At 47.7% G+C, this 22662-nt stretch overlaps 1 protein-coding gene across 3 annotated transcripts in view; it reads left to right on the plus strand.

The window, feature by feature from the left end:
• The window catches only part of MFSD10 (major facilitator superfamily domain containing 10), a 112677-nt gene extending 111557 nt beyond the window's left edge, over nucleotides 1–1120 (plus strand). For all 3 annotated transcript variants that reach the window (XM_063924418.1, XM_063924400.1, XM_063924409.1), the window contains one exon: nucleotides 563–1120. In XM_063924418.1, coding sequence (XP_063780488.1) covers nucleotides 563–669 — 107 coding nt within the window. In that variant the 3' untranslated portion in view covers nucleotides 670–1120. The remainder of the gene's footprint in view (nucleotides 1–562) is intronic.
• The last annotated feature ends 21542 nt before the right edge of the window (nucleotides 1121–22662 follow it).

The raw sequence follows: 22662 nt of genomic DNA on the forward strand, positions 1-22662 counted from the left end.
TTTGGAAAGCGAGCACAGACGTTATTGCTGGAGTTTGAGTACCGTCCATTAGAAGCAAAACGCTTACAGCAGAGCTGGCCAAACCAGTCCTCGAGATCTACCAACAGTTCACATTTTCCAAACCACCTAGCTGGTGCACAGGTGTAGTCATTACTAATAAAGTGTGCTGCATTCATTCCTGTGTAGTCATTACTAATAAAGTGTGCTGCATTCATTCCTAACTGACAATTCTACAGATATCCAGGAGGCCTGGAAAACATGAACTGTTGGTAGATCTCAAGGACCGGTTTGGCCAGCCCTGGCTTACAGACTTCCTTTTATCTGGTGTCTCCCGTCCACCTCCATATAGCAGGGAGGGAGGACACCACCTGCCACAATGAACAAATCTCCATAATGTTCCTCATTGGGGCGAAAGGCAGCAGTTCCCAGTCACAGGGAGTACTTCCTATTCTCCAGCTGCTGCGGTCCTATATGCTAGCAGGTAGCATATAACCGCTTACTAGACGTGTCCTCCGTAGAATCTGCCCTTACTATCTATGTAAAGTCCTAACTTTCATTACAGTATACTGGCTGACCGGAGCTGGAACCTGCTTCACGATCTGCGCCGTGGCCTTCCTGATCCCCCTGCTTTATCTCAAGAGGGTAAAAGTGGACAGAAAAGAGGAATGAGAGTACCCTGTGAGGACGACGATGGGAACATTACTGCACTGTAGAGGCACCGGGTGTGTCCTTTCTTAAACACTTGAATTTATTCTGGGTTCTTTTAAAAAGGTTTTTATTATGTATATATAGGTTTCTTTTAAACAATGTGTATAAGTTGCTGGATTTACAGCTGTCCCAAGCAATGTTATGTGAACAGGCCATACCCTCTGAATGAGCAATGGTTCCCAGCAGATGGCACCCACCCTCCATTACTTCTTCAGGGGAATAGGTGCTGGAAAATTAATAAGTGTAACTAATGGGGAAAACCCCAAAACTGAAGTCATTTCTGTGTGCCTTAGCAATGTTCCTGGCTGACCATGATGGTAATAAGCACTGCCCTCACCCGAATACACCATAGATTAATGATCTTTACACCAGCACTACCCCTATGTACTAAGCTTTGGAGAGAGATAAAGTACTAACCAACCAGCTCCTGTCGTTTTTAAACACCGCCTGTATCGTGGCAGTTAGGAGCCGATTCGCTGGTACTTTAACTGCCACGATACAGGTGGTGTTTAAAAATGACAGGAGCTGGTTGGTTGGTACTTTATCTCTCTCCCCATGTCTTAGTTCTGTATAGCTATTGATACAAGTGTCCAGGCTGTTTGATGTAGAACCATAGTTATTATTTGATCATTAATAACCTGAGGTCTTCATACAAAATGAACTTGCAATGTGTTATTTATACAGATAGTTATTTTTGCCTGTGTGGGATTATAGCAATGCCTGAGCCATTTATACAGGTTTCTTTACCGCTAACACATTTTTTTTATATATATATACTTCATATTTCTAGTGCAGTGCTGCTGCTGCTCCCAGTAGATAAAACATATTTGGGTACTCCTGCAGAAGTAACATGACACTGACATGCCTGAATATGCTGCATATTTGTTTGTTTTGGGAAATATTGACCTCGCTCCAAATCTGTCCCAATGTGATCGAGTTTGTTAATTTTCAAAGGTTATCTGGAATAGTGATAAGTTCATTTCCACAGTCAGTAAGTAGTCAGGCACCTGGTCATACGTTCAGTGGTATCTTACCCTGCCCCTTATACCAGGCCATGCTCCACAGCTGCTGCACTGTGAGGGGGCACACCGATGAGACGGACATCTTAAGGTGTTATGGGGCAGAGACTTACAGTGGCTTTGCGGTGCATGGTAACACTGTCATAGGGACTAGTAAGGCCCTGCAGTTATTCTACCTTGTTTTCTCAATATTTACATTAAACTGATACACACTGAAAAAGAAAGTCACTATGGGGGGAAATTCAATTATCGATGAATCCCATCACCTGGCCAAATCAGCTTGACAATAGCTGCGCTGCACAGCAGTCCGATCTCGCAAAAAATCGAGCACCACAGGATAGCAAGCACTTCTGTGCAAGTCTGGCATTCGGCTGGACGGGCGTAGGGTGCTGTTGCCAATGTTTAAACACCGTCGTAACGGCAATTCACTCCCTTCGCCAGCAATTAAATTCCCCCTATGTCTGTAATACTGAAACCACTTTATATAATAGGCATTAAATAGGTGACATCACTGGGGGTGTGGCCAGGTAACGTATAGGAGGTAGTGGCGGACACAATGCACATTTTATTCTAGCGGATCTCTCTTCTGTGTTTGTTCTCATCACTTTGCATGTAGATGTTGGATCCCGGCCAGTTTACAGCCTCCATAACAAGTTTCACATAGAACATAAACTGTATTTATGTTTCCATTCACCGCACAGGGCCATTGTGTTATCCGAGAGAAGCCAGATTGCGACAGGAAACGCTGGGTGTTGTGCGGATGACAAATGGATGACATAGGTACAGGACCCAGAACAAAAACTGTGGTTCACCATCAGGTGTGGAACTACAAGTCGCAGCTCATGTGGTCAAAGTATCCTGGGTCTTTTAGTTCAACACAAACTAGCTTTATGTAAAAGATAATGACACTCACTGACACGTCCGCTGCCATAATCCCACACATTTGCACTTCTATAGATATGAGAGCCAGTGTCTGGTTGGCGCTCACACTACACAGGTTAAAAGCTAGTTAGTACATCTTCACTGCTGCTTAAAAAGTATAATTGGCCGCACTAATGACTCAAACCAAATACCGTGAAGTAAATGAATATTTACGTTTCCCAGCACTGTGAATAACTCAAATTGATATTGTAGATTGTGTAAAGAATATAAAAATATCACAATAGTGTTACTCTGATTGTTTTACACATACAAAATGTTAGGAAAAATGAAATAGCTGACTGAAATCAGTCTTGGGGGTAAATTTACTAAAGGTTCTAAAAATGACAAAAGGTGATGTTGCCTATAGCAACCAATCAGATTCTGTCTATCATTTTCTGGGATGCAATAGAGAAATTATAGCAACCAAGCAGATTCAGTCTATGAGTAACATCACCACTTTTCATTTTTAGAACCTTTAGTAAATCTACCTCGTATTCAATTGCACTTTTCGTCCGTTTTTAGGTCGAATTTACATTCAGCCTAGAGATATACAGGTTCGGATTTACTCGGTTCTTAACGCCATAATTAACGCAAATTTGGATTGATCCAGAGATTTCTTATTGGCTAACCAAAACATGTGACATCCGAGAGCCCTGGCAAAAACCACGTGTATCGGCGAATTCACCGCCGATACACGTGTTTTGGTGAATTTGCAGGTGTTTTCACCCATTTTTGGAGCAATTTTTGCCCATGGGCGAAAATGGATTAAAAAACGGGTGAAAAGGCCCACAATTGAATACCCTGTGTCGAAATAGTGCAGTTTTTTTCGACCAGTTGAAAAAACGGCACTTAATTGAATACGTCCCTTAGAATCAAATAGATTTATTTTTCCAGTGAAAGACCCAATGCTGCATTCTAGTAATTGTGGATACAGTATTGATTTTAGAATTTTTTTTACAGCGCTGGGATAAGTAAATATTTATTTCACAGTGAAAAGCAGATTAGTAGTTTTGGTTTAATACAAGTTTGCTCCTTATTGTAACATTGCTATAATCCTCAATTGCTGATAGTAGAAAATAATATCTTGTGTTCAGTTGTACAACAAATGTCGAAGATCCCAAGGTATGGTAACTTTTACCTATATATTTTAGAATGCTGTTTATAAGGGTTTTTTCTATAAATTATATAGGGCCACTTGTAGTGGACTTTTATTTTTTGGGTATTAAAGGGCACATTTATGTTACCAGATTGCTAGATCTGACTGCAGTAGAGTTTAATGCAGTTTCCCAAATGCCGCCATTACAGTCCAGGTTTTATGGATATCCGTGCTTGAGTCCGGATGTTTAAATCAAATTGGCTGAGGTACTAATTGGAAGTCACCTGTGCTCAAACAGGGATATCCTTAAAACCTAGACTATTTAATGTGTGACATCTCCCATTAAAGCTCTGGCAGGATGTCATTTCTGTGGCTGTAGCGCTAGGACACCAATCGTCTGCAGCGCTGAATTATTGTTCCCCACTCTCTGCAGTTTATAGAAGGTGCTTAGGGGGGTATTCAATTGGTGCAATTGGCACTTTTCGAACGTTTTTAGGTCGAATTTACATTGGACTTAGTCAATGCCCGTGCCATTTATTCGACTGGTCGAAAAATCTGGCACTGGCGTAAACCACCCGTGTATTGGCGAAGTCGCCGCTGATACACGTTTTTGCCCGATTTTGGCCATGCAGATTCGAAAAAAAAAAAAAAAGTTTAACGGCAATGGCAAAAATGGATAAAAAAAACGGGCCCGCAATTGAATACCCCAAAAAGGGGTGGTCTTCAGTATGCCGGCTGTCGGGATCCCGGCGCCGGCATACCGACACTTATTCTCCCTCGTGGGGGTCCACGACCCCCCTGGAGGGAGAATAAAATAGCGTAGCGCGCCACCGTGCCCGCAGCGAGCCCGCAAGGGGCTCATTTGCGCTCGCCACACTGTCGGTAAGCCGGCGGTCGGGCTCCCGGCGCCGGTATGCTGGTCGCCGGGAGCCCGACCGCCGGCATTCCATACTATACCCCCCAAAAAGACGGCACTGAATTGAATAACCCCATAGACTTGTACAGTGTAGGACTGCGTATTGGGCATTTTAGTTTTATGTAATGTACAGGTTGAGTATCCCTTATCCAAAATGCTTGGGACCAGAAGTATTTTGGATATCGGATTTTTCCGTATTTTGGAATAATTGCATACCATAATGAGATGTCATGGTGATGGGACCTAAATCTAACCACAGAATGCATTTATGTTTCATATACACCTTATACACACAGCCTGCAGGTAATTTTATCCAATATTTTTAATAACTTTGAGCATTAAACAAAGTGTGTCTACATTCACACAATTAATTTGTTTCATATACACCTTATACACACAGCCTGAGGGTCATTTAATGTAATATTTTTAATAACTTTGTGTATTAAACAAAGTTTGTGCACATTGAGCCATCAGAAAACAAAGGTTTCACTATCTGTCAAAAAATTCCGTATTTCGGAATATTTGGATATGGGATACTCAACCTGTATTATATTTTATCATTGTTTTTGACCAGATCCATGAAACAGAGCAGCACTGATGGAGGGAATCTTATAGCCGCAGTAAGGGTTTGTTACAGTTGGTAAATTGTGGAAGTATTAGAATACTGAAATGGCAGATTAAACCTGATGACATCACAAATGACCAATTACAACTAGAAGTATAACCCACCAGATATTACACTGTTACTATAGACTCAAACCTTCACTACACGGTTATAAAAGCTTCCTCAAAACTTTTGTATTTCTTGTTACAATCTTTCACATGTCTTTTTATTGTGTCAACTTTTTAAAGATGTACTATTTCTTATATACTGTATACCACAGAGCTGGATTTTGCTACCAATAAACCTTTATTTTGCAGAACTTGTACAAAACTTGTTTCTATAACCATCATATTGGTCTGTGAATGGTTTTATTTCTCAAGTTTGCCTGCAGGGAGTGAAATGGTCTTAGATAGAGCATGTGTCCGTGCAGGAACCGTAGTGCCTGTTTAGTTGTCATTGCATCAATATATAACCCTTAGTATAACCTTATAAGTGCTCCTCAGGGAATAAACTTAAAAGGCATATCATTAAAGCCCTCATAGTGATAAAACATATATTTTCTCTTTCATCCACTAGGGGACACTGGAACAGCATTATACAGTAGGGGTGTGAAGCTTGCAATCGGAGGTGTGGCACAATCTAAAAATCAAACATTGTCTGCACAGCCGGCTCCTCCCCCTCAGTTTGAAAAATTGTGCTGGAGGTACAGCATGTTGGGACTAAGGTCCCTGAATACAAATTCTAAAGACAACTGATATTGTGCTGTGTCAACCTAACAAAAGGGGGACAAAGCCAAGTGATATCTGAGAAACAAAGATCCCTTTTGAAGGGACCTGCATCTCTCTACAGGAGATCCTCTATTACAGTCTGAGTTAGAGTACTGGTTGTAGCAAAGGGGCCCTTGGCTTTAACAGTATGACAGAACTCAAAATAGGTTTTTTTTTTAATTATTATTTCTCTGACGTCCTAAGTGGATGCTGGGACTCCGTAAGGACCATGGGGAATAGCGGCTCCGCAGGAGACTGGGCACAACTAAAAGAAAGCTTTAGACTACTGGTGTGCACTGGCTCCTTTCACTATGACCCTCCTCCAGACTTCAGTTAGAATCTTGTGCCCGGCTGAGCTGGATGCACGCTAGGGGCTCTCCTGAGCTCCTAGAAAGAAAGTATATTTTAGGTTTTTTATTTTACAGTGAGATCTGCTGGCAACAGACTCACTGCAGCGAGGGACTAAGGGGAGAAGAAGCGAACCTACCTAACTGGTGGTAGCTTGGGCTTCTTAGGCCACTGGACACCATTAGCTCCAGAGGGATCGAACACAGGACCCGACCTTGATCGTTCGGTCCCGGAGCCGCGCCGCCGTCCCCCTTACAGAGCCAGAAGCAAGAAGTGTTCCGGAAAATCGGCGGCAGAAGACTTCTGTCTTCAACAAGGTAGCGCACAGCACTGCAGCTGTGCGCCATTGCTCCTCATGCACACCTCACACTCCGGTCACTGATGGGTGCAGGGTGCTGGGGGGGGGGCGCCCTGAGGGCAATATAATACACCTTGGCTGGCAAATCTACACCATATATAGTCAGGAAGGCTATATAGGTGTAAAAATACCCCTGCCAGAATTCCAGAAAAAGCGTGAGAAGTCCGCCGGAAAAGGGGCGGGGCCATCTCCCTCAGCACACTGGCGCCATTTTTCCCTCACAGCTCCGCTGGAAGGACGCTCCCTGGCTCTCCCCTGCAGTGTCAAGCTACATAAGGGTAAAAAAGAGAGGGGGGGGCACTAAATTTAGGCGCAGTATATATATATATATATATATATATATATATATATAATATATATGAGTCCAAATCACAGCACTCCTCGTTCCCAAAGTTGCTTGTAAACTCACAGGTAAATGGCCGGTGCCCTCCCTGGTTACAGCCACGGCTGTGTCCAAATGTAAAAGCAGAATCTGGGCGGCACTCACGGCGCAGAAAGAACAGACAAACGAGTCTGAAGGTTTGCGGTCAACGTTTCAATGTCTTTTATAACATTTTCGTCAGGATAACAATGCATACATTTACTCACCCTTTTATCTCCGTCTGACTGTCCATGGCGCCTCCTGCACGATGCGTCGCGTTCTGTCCAACTGATGACGTCATCACGGGACGCCCGTCGCGGCGTCATGGAGAGTACGGACCGGAGCACCAAAACACCTGATACATACACAAAATCTAAATAAAATATATATATATAATAAGATTTTACTTACCGATAAATCTATTTCTCGTAGTCCGTAGTGGATGCTGGGACTCCGTCAGGACCATGGGGATTAGCGGCTCCGCAGGAGACAGGGCACAAAAATAAAAGCTTTAGGACTAGGTGGTGTGCACTGGCTCCTCCCCCTATGACCCTCCTCCAAGCCTCAGTTACAAGCTTGTGTACGCCCGGACGAGCGTACACAATAAGGAAGGATTTTGAATCCCGGGTAAGACTCATACCAGCCACACCAATCACACCGTACAACCTGTGATCTGAATCCAGTTAACAGTATGACAAACGTAGGAGCCTCTGAACAGACGGCTCACAACAATAACAACCCGATTTTTTTGTAACAATAACTATGTACAAGTATTGCAGACAATCCGCACTTGGGATGGGCGCCCAGCATCCACTACGGACTACGAGAAATAGATTTATCGGTAAGTAAAATCTTATTTTCTCTGACGTCCTAGTGGATGCTGGGACTCCGTCAGGACCATGGGGATTATACCAAAGCTCCCAAACGGGCGGGAGAGTGCGGATGACTCTGCAGCACCGAATGAGAGAACTCCAGGTCCTCTTTAGCCAGGGTATCAAATTTGTAGAATTTTACAAACGTGTTCTCCCCCGACCACGTAGCTGCTCGGCAGAGTTGTAATGCCGAGACCCCTCGGGCAGCCGCCCAAGATGAGCCCACCTTCCTTGTGGAATGGGCCTTGATAGATTTAGGCTGTGGCAGGCCTGCCACAGAATGTGCAAGTTGAATTGTGCTACAAATCCAACGAGCAATCGTCTGCTTAGAAGCAGGAGCACCCAGCTTGTTGGGTGCATACAGTATAAACAGCGAGTCAGATTTTCTGACTCCAGCCGTCCTTGAAATATATATTTTCAATGCCCTGACAACGTCCAGCAACCTGGAATCCTCCAAATCGCTAGTAGCCGCAGGCACCACAATAGGCTGGTTCAGGTGAAACGCTGAAACCACCTTAGGCAGAAACTGAGGACGCGTCCGCAGTTCTGCCCTGTCCGAATGGAAAATCAGATATGGGCTTTTATACGATAAAGCCGCCAATTCTGACACTCTCCTGGCTGAAGCCAGGGCCAGTAGCATGGTTACTTTCCATGTAAGATATTTCAAATCCACCGATTTGAGTGGCTCAAACCAATGGGATTTGAGAAAATCCAAAACTACATTAAGATCCCACGGAGCCACTGGGGGCACAACCGGGGGCTGTATATGTAGTACTCCTTTTACAAAAGTCTGGACTTCAGGAACTGAAGCCAATTCTTTCTGGAAGAAAATCGACAGGGCCGAAATTTGAACCTTAATGGACCCTAATTTGAGGCCCATAGACAATCCTGTTTGCAGGAAATGTAGGAATCGACCCAGTTGAAATTCCTCCGTCGGGGCCTTCCTGGCCTCACACCACGCAACATATTTTCTCCAAATGCGGTGATAATGTTGTGCAGTCACCTCCTTCCTGGCTTTTACCAGGGTAGGGATGACCTCTTCCGGAATGCCTTTTTCCCTTAGAATTCGGCGTTCAACCGCCATGCCGTCAAACGCAGCCGCGGTAAGTCTTGGAATAGACACGGTCCCTGCTGAAGCAGGTCCCGTCTTAGAGGTAGAGGCCACGGATCTTCCGTGAGCATCTCCTGAAGTTCCGGGTACCAAGTTCTTCTTGGCCAATCCGGAGCCACGAGTATCGTTCTTACTCCCCTTTGCCGTATAATTCTCAGTACTTTTGGTATGAGAGGCAGAGGAGGAAACACATACACTGACTGGAACACCCACGGTGTTACCAGAGCGTCCACAGCTATTGCCTGAGGGTCTCTTGACCTGGCGCAATACCTGTCCAGTTTTTTGTTGAGGCGGGACGCCATCATATCCACCTTTTGGTTTTTCCCAACGGTTCACAATCATGTGGAAGACTTCTGGATGAAGTCCCCACTCTCCCGGGTGTAGATAGTGTCTGCTGAGGAAGTCCGCTTCCCAGTTGTCCACTCCCGGAATGAACACTGCTGACAGTGCTATCACATGATCTTCCGCCCAGCGAAGAATCCTTGCAGCTTCTGCCATTGCCCTCCTGCTTCTTGTGCCGCCCTGTCTGTTTACGTGGGCGACTGCCGTGATGTTGTCCGACTGGATCAACACCGGCTGACCCTGAAGCAGGGGTTTTGCCAGGCTTAGAGCATTGTAAATCGCTCTTAGCTCCAGTATATTTATGTGAAGAGACATCTCCAGGCTTGACCACACTCCCTGGAAGTTTCTTCCCTGTGTGACCGCTCCCCAGCCTCTCAGACTGGCATCCGTGGACACCAGGACCCAGTCCTGTATGCCGAATCTGCGGCCCTCTAACAGATGAGCACTCTGCAACCACCACAGAAGAGACACCCTTGTCCGTGGAGACAAAGTTATCCGCTGATGCATCTGCAGATGCGATCCGGACCATTTGTCCAGCAGATCCCACTGAAAAGTTCGTGCGTGGAATCTGCCGAATGGAATCGCTTCGTAAGAAGCCACCATTTTTCCCAGGACTCTTGTGCATTGATGCACAGACACTTTTCCTGGTTTTAGGAGGTTCCTGACAAGTTCGGATAACTCCCTGGCTTTCTCCTCCGGAAGAAACACCTTTTTCTGAACGTGTCCAGAATCATTCCCAGGAACAGCAGACGTGTCGTCGGGGTCAATTGAGATTTTGGAAAATTCAGAATCCACCCGTGCTGTTGCAGCACTACTTGGGTTAGTGCTACTACGTCCTCCAGCTGTTCTCTGGACCTTGCCCTTATCAGGAGATCGTCCAAGTAAGGGATAATTAATACGCCTTTTCTTCGCAGAAGAAACATCATTTCGGCCATTACCTTGGTAAAGACCCGAGGTGCCGTGGACAATCCAAACGGCAGCATCTGAAACTGATAGACAGTTTTGCACCACGAACCTGAGGTACCCTTGATGTGAAGGGCAAATTGGGACATGCAGGTAAGCATCCTTGATGTCCAGGGACCCATAAAGTCCCCTTCTTCCAGATTCGCTATCACTGCTCTGAGTGACTCCATCTTGAACTTGAATTTTTGTATGTACAGGTTCAAAGATTTCAGATTTAGAATAGGTCTTACCGAGCCGTCCGGCTTCGGTACCACAAATAGTGTGGAATAATACCCCTTTCCCTGTTGTAGGAGGGGTACCTTGACTATCACCTGCTGAGAATACAGCTTGTGAATGGCTTCCAATACCGTCGCCCTGTCTGAGGGAGACGTTGGCAGAGCAGACTTTAGGAACCGGCGAGGGGGAGACTTCTCGAATTCCAACCTGTAACCCTGAGATACTACCTGCAGGATCCAGGGGTCCACCTGTGAGTGAGCCCACTGTGCGCTGAAATTCTTGAGTCGACCCCCCACCGCCCCTGAGTCCGCTTGTAAAGCCCCAACGTCATGCTGAGGGCTTTGCAGAAGCCGGGGAGGGCTTCTGCTCCTGGGAGGGAGCTGCTTGGTGCACTCTCTTACCCTTTCCTTTGCCTCGGGGCAGATATGACTGTCCTTTTGCCCGCTTGTTCTTATAGGAACGAAAGGACTGCGGCTGAAAAGACGGTGTCTTTTTCTGTTGGGAGGGGACCTGAGGTAAAAAGGTGGATTTCCCGGCTGTTGCCGTGGCCACCAAATCCGATAGACCGACCCCAAATAATTCCTCCCCTTTATACGGCAATACTTCCATATGCCGTTTGGAATCCGCATCACCTGACCACTGTCGCGTCCATAAACTTCTTCTGGCAGATATGGACATCGCACTTACTCTCGATGCCAGAGTGCAAATATCCCTCTGAGCATCTCGCATATAAAGAAAAGCATCCTTTAATTGCTCTATAGTCAATAAAATACTGTCCCTATCCAGGGTATCAATATTTTCAGTCAGGGAATCCGACCAAACCACCCCAGCACTGCACATCCATGCTGAGGCGATGGCTGGTCGCAGTATAACACCAGTATGAGTGTATATACTTTTCAGGGTAGTTTCCAGCCTCCTATCAGCTGGATCCTTGAGGGCGGCCGTTTCAGGAGATGGTAACGCCACTTGTTTTGATAAGCGTGTGAGTGCCTTATCCACCCTAGGGGGTGTTTCCCAGCGCGCCCTAACCTCTGGCGGGAAAGGATATAATGCCAATAACTTCTTTGAAATTAGCAGTTTTCTATCGGGGTTAACCCACGCTTCATCACACACTTCATTCAATTCCTCTGATTCAGGAAAAACTACAGGTAGTTTTTTCAGACCCCACATAATACCCCTTTTTGTGGTACTTGCAGTATCAGAGATATGCAAAGCCTCCTTCATTGCCGTGATCATATAACGTGTGGCCCTACTGGAAAATACGTTTGTTTCTTCACCGTCGACACTAGATTCGGTGTCCGTGACTGTGTCGACCGACTGAGGTAAAGGGCGTTTTACAGCCCCTGACGGTGTCTGAGACGCCTGGACAGGTACTAACTGGTTTGCCGGCCGTCTCATGTCGTCAACTGATTTTTGTAACGTGCTGACATTATCACGTAATTCCATAAACAAAGCCATCCATTCCGGTGTCGACTCCCTAGGGGGTGATATCACCATTACCGGCAATTGCTCCGCCTCCACACCAACATCGTCCTCATACATGTCGACACACACGTACCGACACACAGCAGACACACAGGGAATGCTCTTATCGAAGACAGGACCCCACTAGCCCTTTGGGGAGACAGAGGGAGAGTTTGCCAGCACACACCCAAGCGCTATAAATATATAGGAACAACCCTACAGAAGTGTTGTTTCCTTTATAGCAGCTTAATATATCAATATCGCCAAAAAAGTGCCCCCCCTCTCTGTTTTTTTACCCTGTTTCTGTAGTGCAGTGCAGGGGAGAGTCCTGGGAGCCTTCCTCGCAGCGGAGCTGTGCAGGAAAATGGCGCTGTGTGCTGAGGAGATAGGCCCCGCCCCCTATTTCGGCAGGCTCTTCTCCCGGTGTTTGTGAGACCTGGCAGGGGTTAAATACATCCATATAGCCCCAGGGGCTATATGTGATGTATTTTTAGCCAGAACAAGGTATTATCATTGCTGCCCAGGGCGCCCCCCCCCCAGCGCCCTGCACCCTCAGTGACCGCTGGTCTGAAGTGTGCTGACAACAATGGCGCACAGCTGCAGTGCTGTGCGCTACCTCATGAAGACTGAAAAGTCTTCTGCCGCCGGTTTCTGGACCTCTTCACTTTTCGGCATCTGCAAGGGGGTCGGCGGCGCGGCTCCGGGACCGGACTCCATGGCTGGGCCTGTGTTCGATCCCTCTGGAGCTAATGGTGTCCAGTAGCCTAAGAAGCCAATCCATCCTGCACGCAGGTGAGTTCACTTCTTCTCCCCTAAGTCCCTCGTTGCAGTGAGCCTGTTGCCAGCAGGACTCACTGAAAATAAAAAACCTAATAACTTTTTCTAAGCAGCTCTTTAGGAGAGCCACCTAGATTGCACCCTGCTCGGACGGGCACAAAAACCTAACTGAGGCTTGGAGGAGGGTCATAGGGGGAGGAGCCAGTGCACACCACCTAGTCCTAAAGCTTTTATTTTTGTGCCCTGTCTCCTGCGGAGCCGCTAATCCCCATGGTCCTGACGGAGTCCCAGCATCCACTAGGACGTCAGAGAAATATATATATATATATATATATATATATATATAATATGCAGCTATAAGGGAAAAAACACTCATTTATAGTGGGATCCCTGTGTTATATAGCGCTCTGGTGTGTGCTGGCATTCTCTCTCTCTGTCTCCCCAAAGGGCTTTGTGGGGTCCTGTCCTCTGTCAGAGCATTCCCTGTGTGTATGCAGTGTGTCGGTACGGCTGTGTCGACATGTTTGATGAGGAGGCTTATGTGGAGGCGGAGCAGATGCCGATAAATGTGGGGTCGACACCTGAGTGGATGGTTCTGTGGAAGGAATTACGCGACAGCGTCGACTCCTTGCATAAAAGGTTTGACGACATACCAAATGTGGGACAGCCGGCTTCTCAGCCTGTGCCTGCCCAGGCGTCTCAAAAGCCATCAGGGGCTCTAAAACGCCCGCTACCTCAGATGGCAGACACAGATGTCGACACGGATACTAAATCCAGTGTCGACGACGATGAGTAATGTATCTTCCAATAGGGCCACACGTTATATGATTGAGGCAATGAAAAATGTGTTGCATATTTCTGATGTTACCCCGGGTACCACAAAAAAGGGTATTATGTTTGGAGAGAAAAAACTACCAGTTGTTTTTCCTCCATCTGAGGAATTAAATGAAGTGTGTGAAGAAGCGTGGGCTTCCCCCGATAAGAAACTGGTAATTTCTAAGAGATTACTAATGGCGTACCCTTTCCCGCCAGAGGATAGGTCACATTGGGAAACATCCCCTAGGGTGGATAAAGCGCTCACACGCTTGTCAAAGAAGGTGGCACTACCGTCTCCGGATACGGCCGCCCTGAAGGAATCTGCTGATAGAAAGCAGGAGGCTATCCTGAAGTCTATATATACACACACACAGGTGTTATACTGAGACCAGCTATTGCTTCAGCATGGATGTGCAGTGCTGCAGCTGTGTGGTCAGATTCCCTGTCGGAAAATATTGATACCCTAGACAGGGACACTATATTGCTAACCGTAGAGCATATTAAAGACGCACTCTTATACATGAGGGATGCACAAAGGGATATTTGCCGGCTGGCATCTAAAATAAGTGCAATGTCCATTTCTGCCAGGAGAGGGTTATGGACTCGGCAGTGGACAGGAGATGCAGATTCTAAAAGGCACATGGAAGTTTTGCCTTATAAGGGTGAGGAGTTGTTCGGGGATGGTCTCTCGGACCTCGTTTCCACAGCAACAGCTGGGAAGTCTACATTTTTACCCCATGTTCCCTCACAGCCAAAGAAAGCACCGTATTATCAGGTACAGTCCTTTCGGCCCAATAAGGGCAAGCGGGTTAAAGGCGCGTCCTTTCTGCCCAGAGGTAGAGGGAAAAAGCTGCAGCATACAGCCAGTTCCCAGGAGCAAAAGTCCTCCCCCGCTTCCTCTAAGTCCATAGCATGACGCTGGGGCTCCACAGGCGGAGCCAGGTACGGTGGGGGCCCGTCTCAAAAATTTCAGCGATCAGTGGGCTCGCTCACGGGTGGATCCCTGGATCTTTCAAGTAGTATCTCAGGGGTACAAGCTGGAATTCGAGACGTCTCTCTCCCCCCCTCCCCCCCCCCCCCCCCCCCCCGCCGTTTCCTCAAATCTGCCTTGCCAACAACTCCCTCAGGCAGGGAGGCAGTGTTAGAGGCAATTCACAAGGTGTATTCCCAGCAGGTGATAGTAAAGGTGCCCCTACTTCAACAAGGACGGGGTTACTATTCCACAATGTTTGTGGTACCGAAACCGGACGGTTCGGTGAGACCCATTTTAAATTTGAAATCCTTGAACATGTATATAAAAAAATTCAAGTTCAAGATGGAATCGCTCAGGGCGGTTATTGCAAGCCTGGACGAGGGGGATTACATGGTATCACTGGACATCAAGGATGCTTACCTGCATGTCCCCATTTACCATCCTCACCAGGAGTACCTCAGATTTGTGGTACAGGATTGTCATTACCAATTCCAGACGTTGCCGTTCGGTCTATCCACGGCTCCGAGGGTCTTTAACCAAGGTAATGGCCGAAATGATGATACTCCTTCGAAAGAAGGGGGTTTTAATTATCCCGTACTTGGACGATCTCCTGATAAAGGCGAGGTCCAGGGAGCAGTTGTTGGTCGGGGTAGCACTATCTCGGGAGGTGCTACACGGCTGGATTCTAAATATTCCAAAGTCACAGCTGGTCCCTACGACACGTCTACTGTTCCTGGGGATGGTTCTGGACACAGAACAGAAAAGTGTTTCTCCCGGAGGAGAAGGCCAAGGAGCTGTCATCTCTAGTCAGAGGCCTCCTAAAACCAAAACAGGTGTTGGTGCATCACTGCACGCGGATCCTGGGAAAGATGGTAGCTTCCTACGAAGCAATTCCATTCGGCAGGTTCCATGCAAGAACCTTTCAGTGGGACCTGTTGGACAAGTGGACCGGATCGCATCTTCAGATGCATCGGCTGATAACCCTGTCTCCAAGGACCAGGGTGTCTCTGCTGTGGTGGCTGCAGAGTGCTCATCTTCGAGAGGGCCGCAGATTCGGCATACAGGACTGGGTCCTGGTGACCACGGATGCCAGCCTTCGAGGCTGGGGGGCAGTCACACAGGGAAGAAACTTCCAAGGACTATGGTCAAGTCAGGAGACTTCCCTGCACATAAATATTCTGGAGCTGAGGGCCATTTACAATGCCCTAAGTCAGGCAAAACCCCTGCTTCAAAACCAGCCGGTACTGATCCAGTCAGACAACATCACGGCGGTCACCCATGTAAACCGACAGGGCGGCACAAGAAGCAGGACGGCGATGGCAGAAGCCACAAGGATTCTCCGATGGGCGGAAAATCACGTGTTAGCACTGTCAGCAGTGTTCATTCCGGGAGTGGACAACTGGGAAGCAGACTTCCTCAGCAGGCACGACCTCCACCTGGGAGAGTGGGGACTTCATCCAGAAGTCTTCCAACTGATTGTAAACCGTTGGGAAAGGCCACAGGTGGACATGATGGCGTCCCGCCTAAACAAAAAGCTAGAAAGATATTGCGCCAGGTCAAGAGACCCGCAGGCGATAGCTGTGGACGCTCTAGTGACACCGTGGGTGTACCGGTCGGTTTATGTGTTCCCTCCTCTTCCTCTCATACCAAAGGTACTGAGGATAATAAGGAGAAGAGGAGTAAGAACTATACTCATTGTTCCGGATTGGCCAAGAAGAGCTTGGTACCCGGAACTTCAAGAAATGATCTCAGAGGACCCATGGCCTCTGCCGCTCAGACAGGACCTGCTGCAGCAGGGGCCCTGTCTGTTCCAAGACTTACCGCGGCTGCGTTTGACGGCATGGCGGTTGAACACCGGATCCTGAAGGAAAAGGGCATTCCGGAGGAAGTCATTCCTACGCTGATTAAAGCTAGGAAAGAAGTAACCGCAAACCATTATCACCGCATATGGCGAAAATATGTTGCGTGGTGTGAGGCCAGGAAGGCCCCAACGGAAGAATTTCAGCTGGGCCGTTTCCTGCACTTCCTACAGTCAGGGGTGACTATGGGCCTAAAATTGGGTTCCATTAAGGTCCAGATTTCGGCTCTATCGATTTTCTTCCAGAGAGAACTGGCTTCACTACCTGAAGTTCAAACTTTTGTTAAGGGAGTGCTGCATATTCAGCCCCCTTTTGTGCCTCCAGTGGCACCTTGGGATCTCAACGTGGTGTTGGATTTCCTAAAGTCACATTGGTTTGAGCCACTTAAAACCGTGGAATTGAAGTATCTCATGTGGAAAGTGGTCATGTTGTTGGCCTTGGCTTCGGCCAGGCGTGTATCAGAATTGGCGGCTTTGTCATGTAAAAGCCCTTATCTGATTTTCCATATGGATAGGGCAGAATTGAGGACTCGTCCCCAATTTCTCCCTAAGGTGGTATCAGCCTTTCATCTGAACCAACCTATCGTGGTGCCTGCAGCTACTAAAGACTTGGAGGCTTCCAAGTTGTTGGACATAGTCAGGACCCTGAAAAATAAGAATTTACTTACCGATAATTCTATTTCTCATAGTCCGTAGTGGATGCTGGGGACTCCGTCAGGACCATGGGGAATAGCGGCTCCGCAGGAGACAGGGCACAAAAAGTAAGCTTTTAGGATCACATGGTGTGTACTGGCTCCTCCCCCTATGACCCTCCTCCAAGCCTCAGTTAGGTACGGTGCCCGGACGAGCGTACACAATAAGGAAGGATCTTGAATCCCGGGTAAGACTCATACCAGCCACACCAATCACACCGTACAACTTGTGATTTGAACCCAGTTAACAGTATGATAACAACGAAGAAGCCTCTGAAAAGATGGCTCACAACAATAATAACCCGATTTTTGTAACAATAACTATGTACAAGTATTGCAGACAATCCGCACTTGGGATGGGCGCCCACCATCCACTACGGACTATGAGAAATAGAATTATCGGTAAGTAAATTCTTATTTTCTCTAACGTCCTAGTGGAAGCTGGGGACTCCGTCAGGACCATGGGGATTATACCAAAGCTCCCAAACGGGCGGGAGAGTGCGGATGACTCTGCAGCACCGAATGAGAGAACTCCAGGTCCTCCTTAGCCAGAGTATCAAATTTGTAAAATTTTACAAACGTGTTCTCCCCTGACCACGTAGCTGCTCGGCAAAGTTGTAATGCCGAGACCCCTCGGGCAGCCGCCCAAGATGAGCCCACCTTCCTTGTGGAGTGGGCATTTACAGATTTAGGCTGTGGCAGGCCTGCCACAGAATGTGCAAGTTGGATTGTGCTACAGATCCAACGAGCAATCGTCTGCTTAGACGCAGGAGCACCCATCTTGTTGGGTGCATACAGGATAAACAGCGAGTCAGATTTTCTGACTCCAGCCGTCCTTGAAATATATATTTTCAATGCTCTGACAACGTCCAGCAACTTGGAGTCCTCCAAGTCGCTAGTAGCCGCAGGCACCACAATAGGCTGGTTCAAGTGAAAAGCCGAAACCACCTTAGGCAGAAACTGAGGACGCGTCCGCAGTTTTGCCCTGTCCGAATGGAAAATCAGATATGGGCTTTTGTACGATAAAGCCGCCAACTCTGATACTCTCCTGGCTGAAGCCAGGGCCAGTAGCATGGTTACTTTCCATGTACGATACTTCAAATCTACCGATTTGAGCGGCTCAAACCAATGGGATTTGAGAAAATCCAAAACTACGTTGAGATCCCACAGTGCCACTGGAGGCACAATCGGGGGCTGTATATGTAGTACACCTTTGACAAATGTTTGTACTTCAGGCACTGAAGCCAATTCTTTCTGGAAGAAAATCGATAAGGCCGAAATTTGAACCTTAATAGACCCCAATTTGAGGCCCATAGACAATCCTGCCTGCAGGAAATGTAGGAATCGACCCAATTGAAATTCCTCCGTTGGGGCCTTCTTGGCCTCACACCACGCAACATATTTTCTCCAAATGCGGTGATAATGTTGTGCGGTCACTTCCTTCCTGGCTTTAATCAAGGTAGGAATAACTTCCTCTGGAATGCCCTTTTCTTTTAGAATCCGGCGTTCAACCGCCATGCCGTCAAACGCAGTCGCGGTAAGTCTTGGAACATACAAGGTCCCTGCTGAAGCAGATCCCTTCTTAACGGTAGAGGCCACGGCTCTTCCGTGAGCATCTCTTAAAGTTCCGGGTACCAAGTCCTTCTCGGCCAATCCGGAGCCACGAGTATTGTTCTTACTCCCCGTAGCCGTATAATTCTCAGTACCTTTGGTATGAGAGGCAGAGGAGGAAACACATACACGGACTGGTACACCCACGGTGTTACCAGAGCGTCCACAGCTATTGCCTGAGGGTCTCTTGACCTGGCGCAATATCTGTCCAGTTTCTTGTTGAGGCGGGACGCCATCATGTCCACCTTTGGTTTTTCCCAACGGTTCACAATCATGTGGAAGACTTCTGGATGAAGTCCCCACTCTCCCGGGTGGAGGTCGTGTCTGCTGAGGAAGTCTGCTTCCCAGTTGTCCACTCCCGGAATGAACACTGCTGACAGTGCTATGACATGATTTTCCGCCCAGCGAAGAATCCTTGCAGCTTCTGTCATTGCTCTTCTGCTTCTCGTGCCGCCCTGTCTGTTTACGTGGGCGACTGCCGTGATGTAGTCCGACTGGATCAACACCGGCTGACCCTGAAGCAGCGGTTTTGCCAGGCTTAGAGCATTGTAAATCGCTCTTAGCTCCAGTATATTTATGTGAAGAGACGTCTCCAGGTTCGACCACACGCCCTGGAAGTTTCTTCCCTGTGTGACTGCTCCCCAGCCTCGTAGGCTGGCATCCGTAGTCACCAGGACCCAGTCCTGTATGCCGAATCTGCGGCCCTCTAACAGATGGGCACTCTGCAACCACCACAGAAGAGACACCCTTGTTCTTGGTGACAGTGTTATCCGCTGATGCATGTGCAGATGCGATCCGGACCATTTGTCCAGCAGATCCCACTGAAATATTCGTGCGTGGAATCTGCCGAATGGAATTGCTTCGTAAGAAGCCACCATCTTTCCCAGGACTCTTGTGCATTGATGTACTGACACATTTCCTGGTTTTAGGAGGTTCCTGACAAGTTCGGATAACTCCCTTGCTTTCTCCTCCGGGAGAAACACCTTTTTCTGAACAGTGTCCAGAATCATTCCCAGGAACAGCAGACGTGTCGTCGGGGTCAATTGAGATTTTGGAAGATTCAGAATCCACCCGTGTTGTTGAAGCACTACTTGGGTTAGTGCTACTCCGACTTCCAGCTGTTCTCTGGACCTTGCCCTTATCAGGAGATCGTCCAAGTAAGGGATAATTAATACGCCTTTTCTTCGTAGAAGAACCATCATTTCGGCCATTACCTTGGTAAAGACCCGAGGTGCCGTGGACAAACCAAACGGCAGCGTTTGAAACTGATAATGACAGTTTTGTATCACGAACCTGAGATACCCTTGGTGTGAAGGGTAAATTGGGACATGCAGATAAGCATCTTTTATGTCCAGGGACACCATGAAGTCCCCTTCTTCCAGATTCGCTATCACTGCTCTGAGTGACTCCATCTTGAACTTGAATTTCTGTATGTACAGGTTCAAGGATTTCAGATTTAGAATAGGTCTTACCGAACCGTCCGGCTTCGGTACCACAAATAGTGTGGAATAATACCCCTTTCCCTGTTGTAGGAGGGGTACCTTGACTATCACCTGCTGAGAATACAGCTTGTGAATGGCTTCCAATACCGTCGCCCTTTCTGAGGGAGACGTTGGTAAAGCAGACTTTAGGAACCGGCGAGGGGGAGACTTTTCGAATTCCAACTTGTAACCCTGAGATACTACCTGCAGGATCCAAGGGTCCACCTGTGAGCGCGCCCACTGTGTGCTGAAAATCTTTAGTCGACCCCCCACCGCCCCTGAGTCCGCTTGCACAGCCCCAGCGTCATGCTGAGGGCTTTGTAGAAGCCGGGGAGGGCTTCTGTTCGTGGGAAGTAGTTGCTTGCTGCACCCTCTTACCCCTTCCTTTGCCTCTGGGCAAATATGACTGTCCTTTTGCCCGCTTGTTCTTATAGGAACGAAAGGACTGCGGCTGAAAAGACGGTGTCTTTTTCTGTTGGGAGGTGACCTGAGGTAAAAAAGTGGATTTTCCGGCTGTTGCCGTGGCCACCAGATCCGATAGACCGACCCCAAATAATTCCTCTCCTTTATACGGCAATACTTCCATATGCCGTTTGGAATCCGCATCACCTGACCACTGTCGCGTCCATAAACTTCTTCTGGCAGATATGGACATCGCACTTACTCTCGATGCCAGAGTGCAAATATCCCTCTGAGCATCTCGCATATAAAGAAAAGCATCCTTTAATTGCTCTATAGTCAATAAAATACTGTCCCTATCCAGGGTATCAATATTTTCAGTCAGGGAATCCGACCACACCACCCCAGCACTGCACATCCAGGCTGAAGCTATTGCTGGTCGCAGTATAACACCAGTATGTGTGTATATACTCTTCAGGGTAGTTTCCAGCCTCCTATCAGCTGGATCCTTGAGGGCGGCCGTATCAGGAGACGGTAACGCCACTTGTTTTGATAAGCGTGTGAGCGCCTTATCCACCCTAGGGGGCGTTTCCCAGCGCGCCCTAACCTCTGGTGGGAAAGGGTATAATGCCAATAACTTCTTTGAAATTAGCAGTTTTCTATCGGGGTTAACCCACGCTTCATCACACACGTCATTCAATTCCTCTGATTCTGGAAAAGCTACAGGTAGTTTTTTCACACCCCACATAATACCCCCCTTTGAGGTACCTGCAGTATCAGAGATATGCAAAGCCTCCTTCATTGCCGTGATCATATAACGTGTGGCCCTATTGGAAAATACGTTTCTTTCTTCACCGTCGACACTAGATTCATCTGTGTCGGTACCTGTGTCGACTGACTGAGGTAAGGGACGTTTTACAGCCCCTGACGGTGCCTGAGACGCCTGGACAGGTACTAACTGGTTTTCCGGCCGTCTCATGTCGTCAACTGACTTTTGCAGCGTGCTAACATTATCACGTAATTCCATAATTAAAGCCATCCATTCCGGTGTCGACTCCCTAGGGGGTGACATCACCATTACCGGCAATTGCTCCGCCTCCACACCAACATCGTCCTCATACATGTCGACACACACGTACCGACACACAGCAGACACACAGGGAATGCTCTTATCGAAGACAGGACCCCACTAGCCCTTTGGGGAGACAGAGGGAGAGTTTGCCAGCACACACCAAAGCGCTATAAAAATGTATATAAACAACCCTAAAAGGTGTTGTTTCTGTTATATGCGCTTAATATATAAAAATATCACCAAAATATGCCCCCCTTCTCTGTTTTACCCTGTTTCTGTAGTGCAGTGCAGGGGAGAGTCCTGGGAGCCTTCCTCACAGCGGAGCTGAGCAGGAAAATGGCGCTGTTTGCTGAGGAGAATAGGCCCCGCCCCCTAAAACGACGGGCTCTTCTCCAGGAGTTTGCGATATATGGCAGGGGTTAAATACATCCATATAGCCTCAAGGGCTATATGTGATGTATTTTAGCCATAGAAAAAGGTATTATACATTGCTGCCCAGGGCGCCCCCCCCAGCGCCCTGCACCCTCAGTGACCGCTGGTGTGAAGTGTGCCGACAACAATGGCGCACAGCTGCAGTGCTGTGCGCTACCTTATGAAGACTGAAAGTCTTCTGCCGCCTGTTTCCGGACCTCTGGACCTCTTCAACTTCGGCATCTGCAAGGGGGGTCGGCGGCACGGCTCCGGACTCCATGGCTGGGCCTGTGTTCGATCCCTCTGGAGCTAATGGTGTCCAGTAGCCTAAGAAGCAAATCCATCCTGCACGCAGGTGAGTTCACTTCTCTCCCCTAAGTCCCTCGTAGCAGTGAGCCTGTTGCCAGCAGGACTCGCTGAAAATAAGAAACCTAAAAAACTTTTTCTAAGCAGCTCTTTATGAGAGCCACCTAGATTGCACCCTGCTCGGACGGGCACAAAAACCT

Source organism: Pseudophryne corroboree, chromosome 1, assembly GCF_028390025.1.
Source record: "Pseudophryne corroboree isolate aPseCor3 chromosome 1, aPseCor3.hap2, whole genome shotgun sequence".
NCBI classification, from domain to species: Eukaryota; Metazoa; Chordata; class Amphibia; order Anura; family Myobatrachidae; genus Pseudophryne; species Pseudophryne corroboree.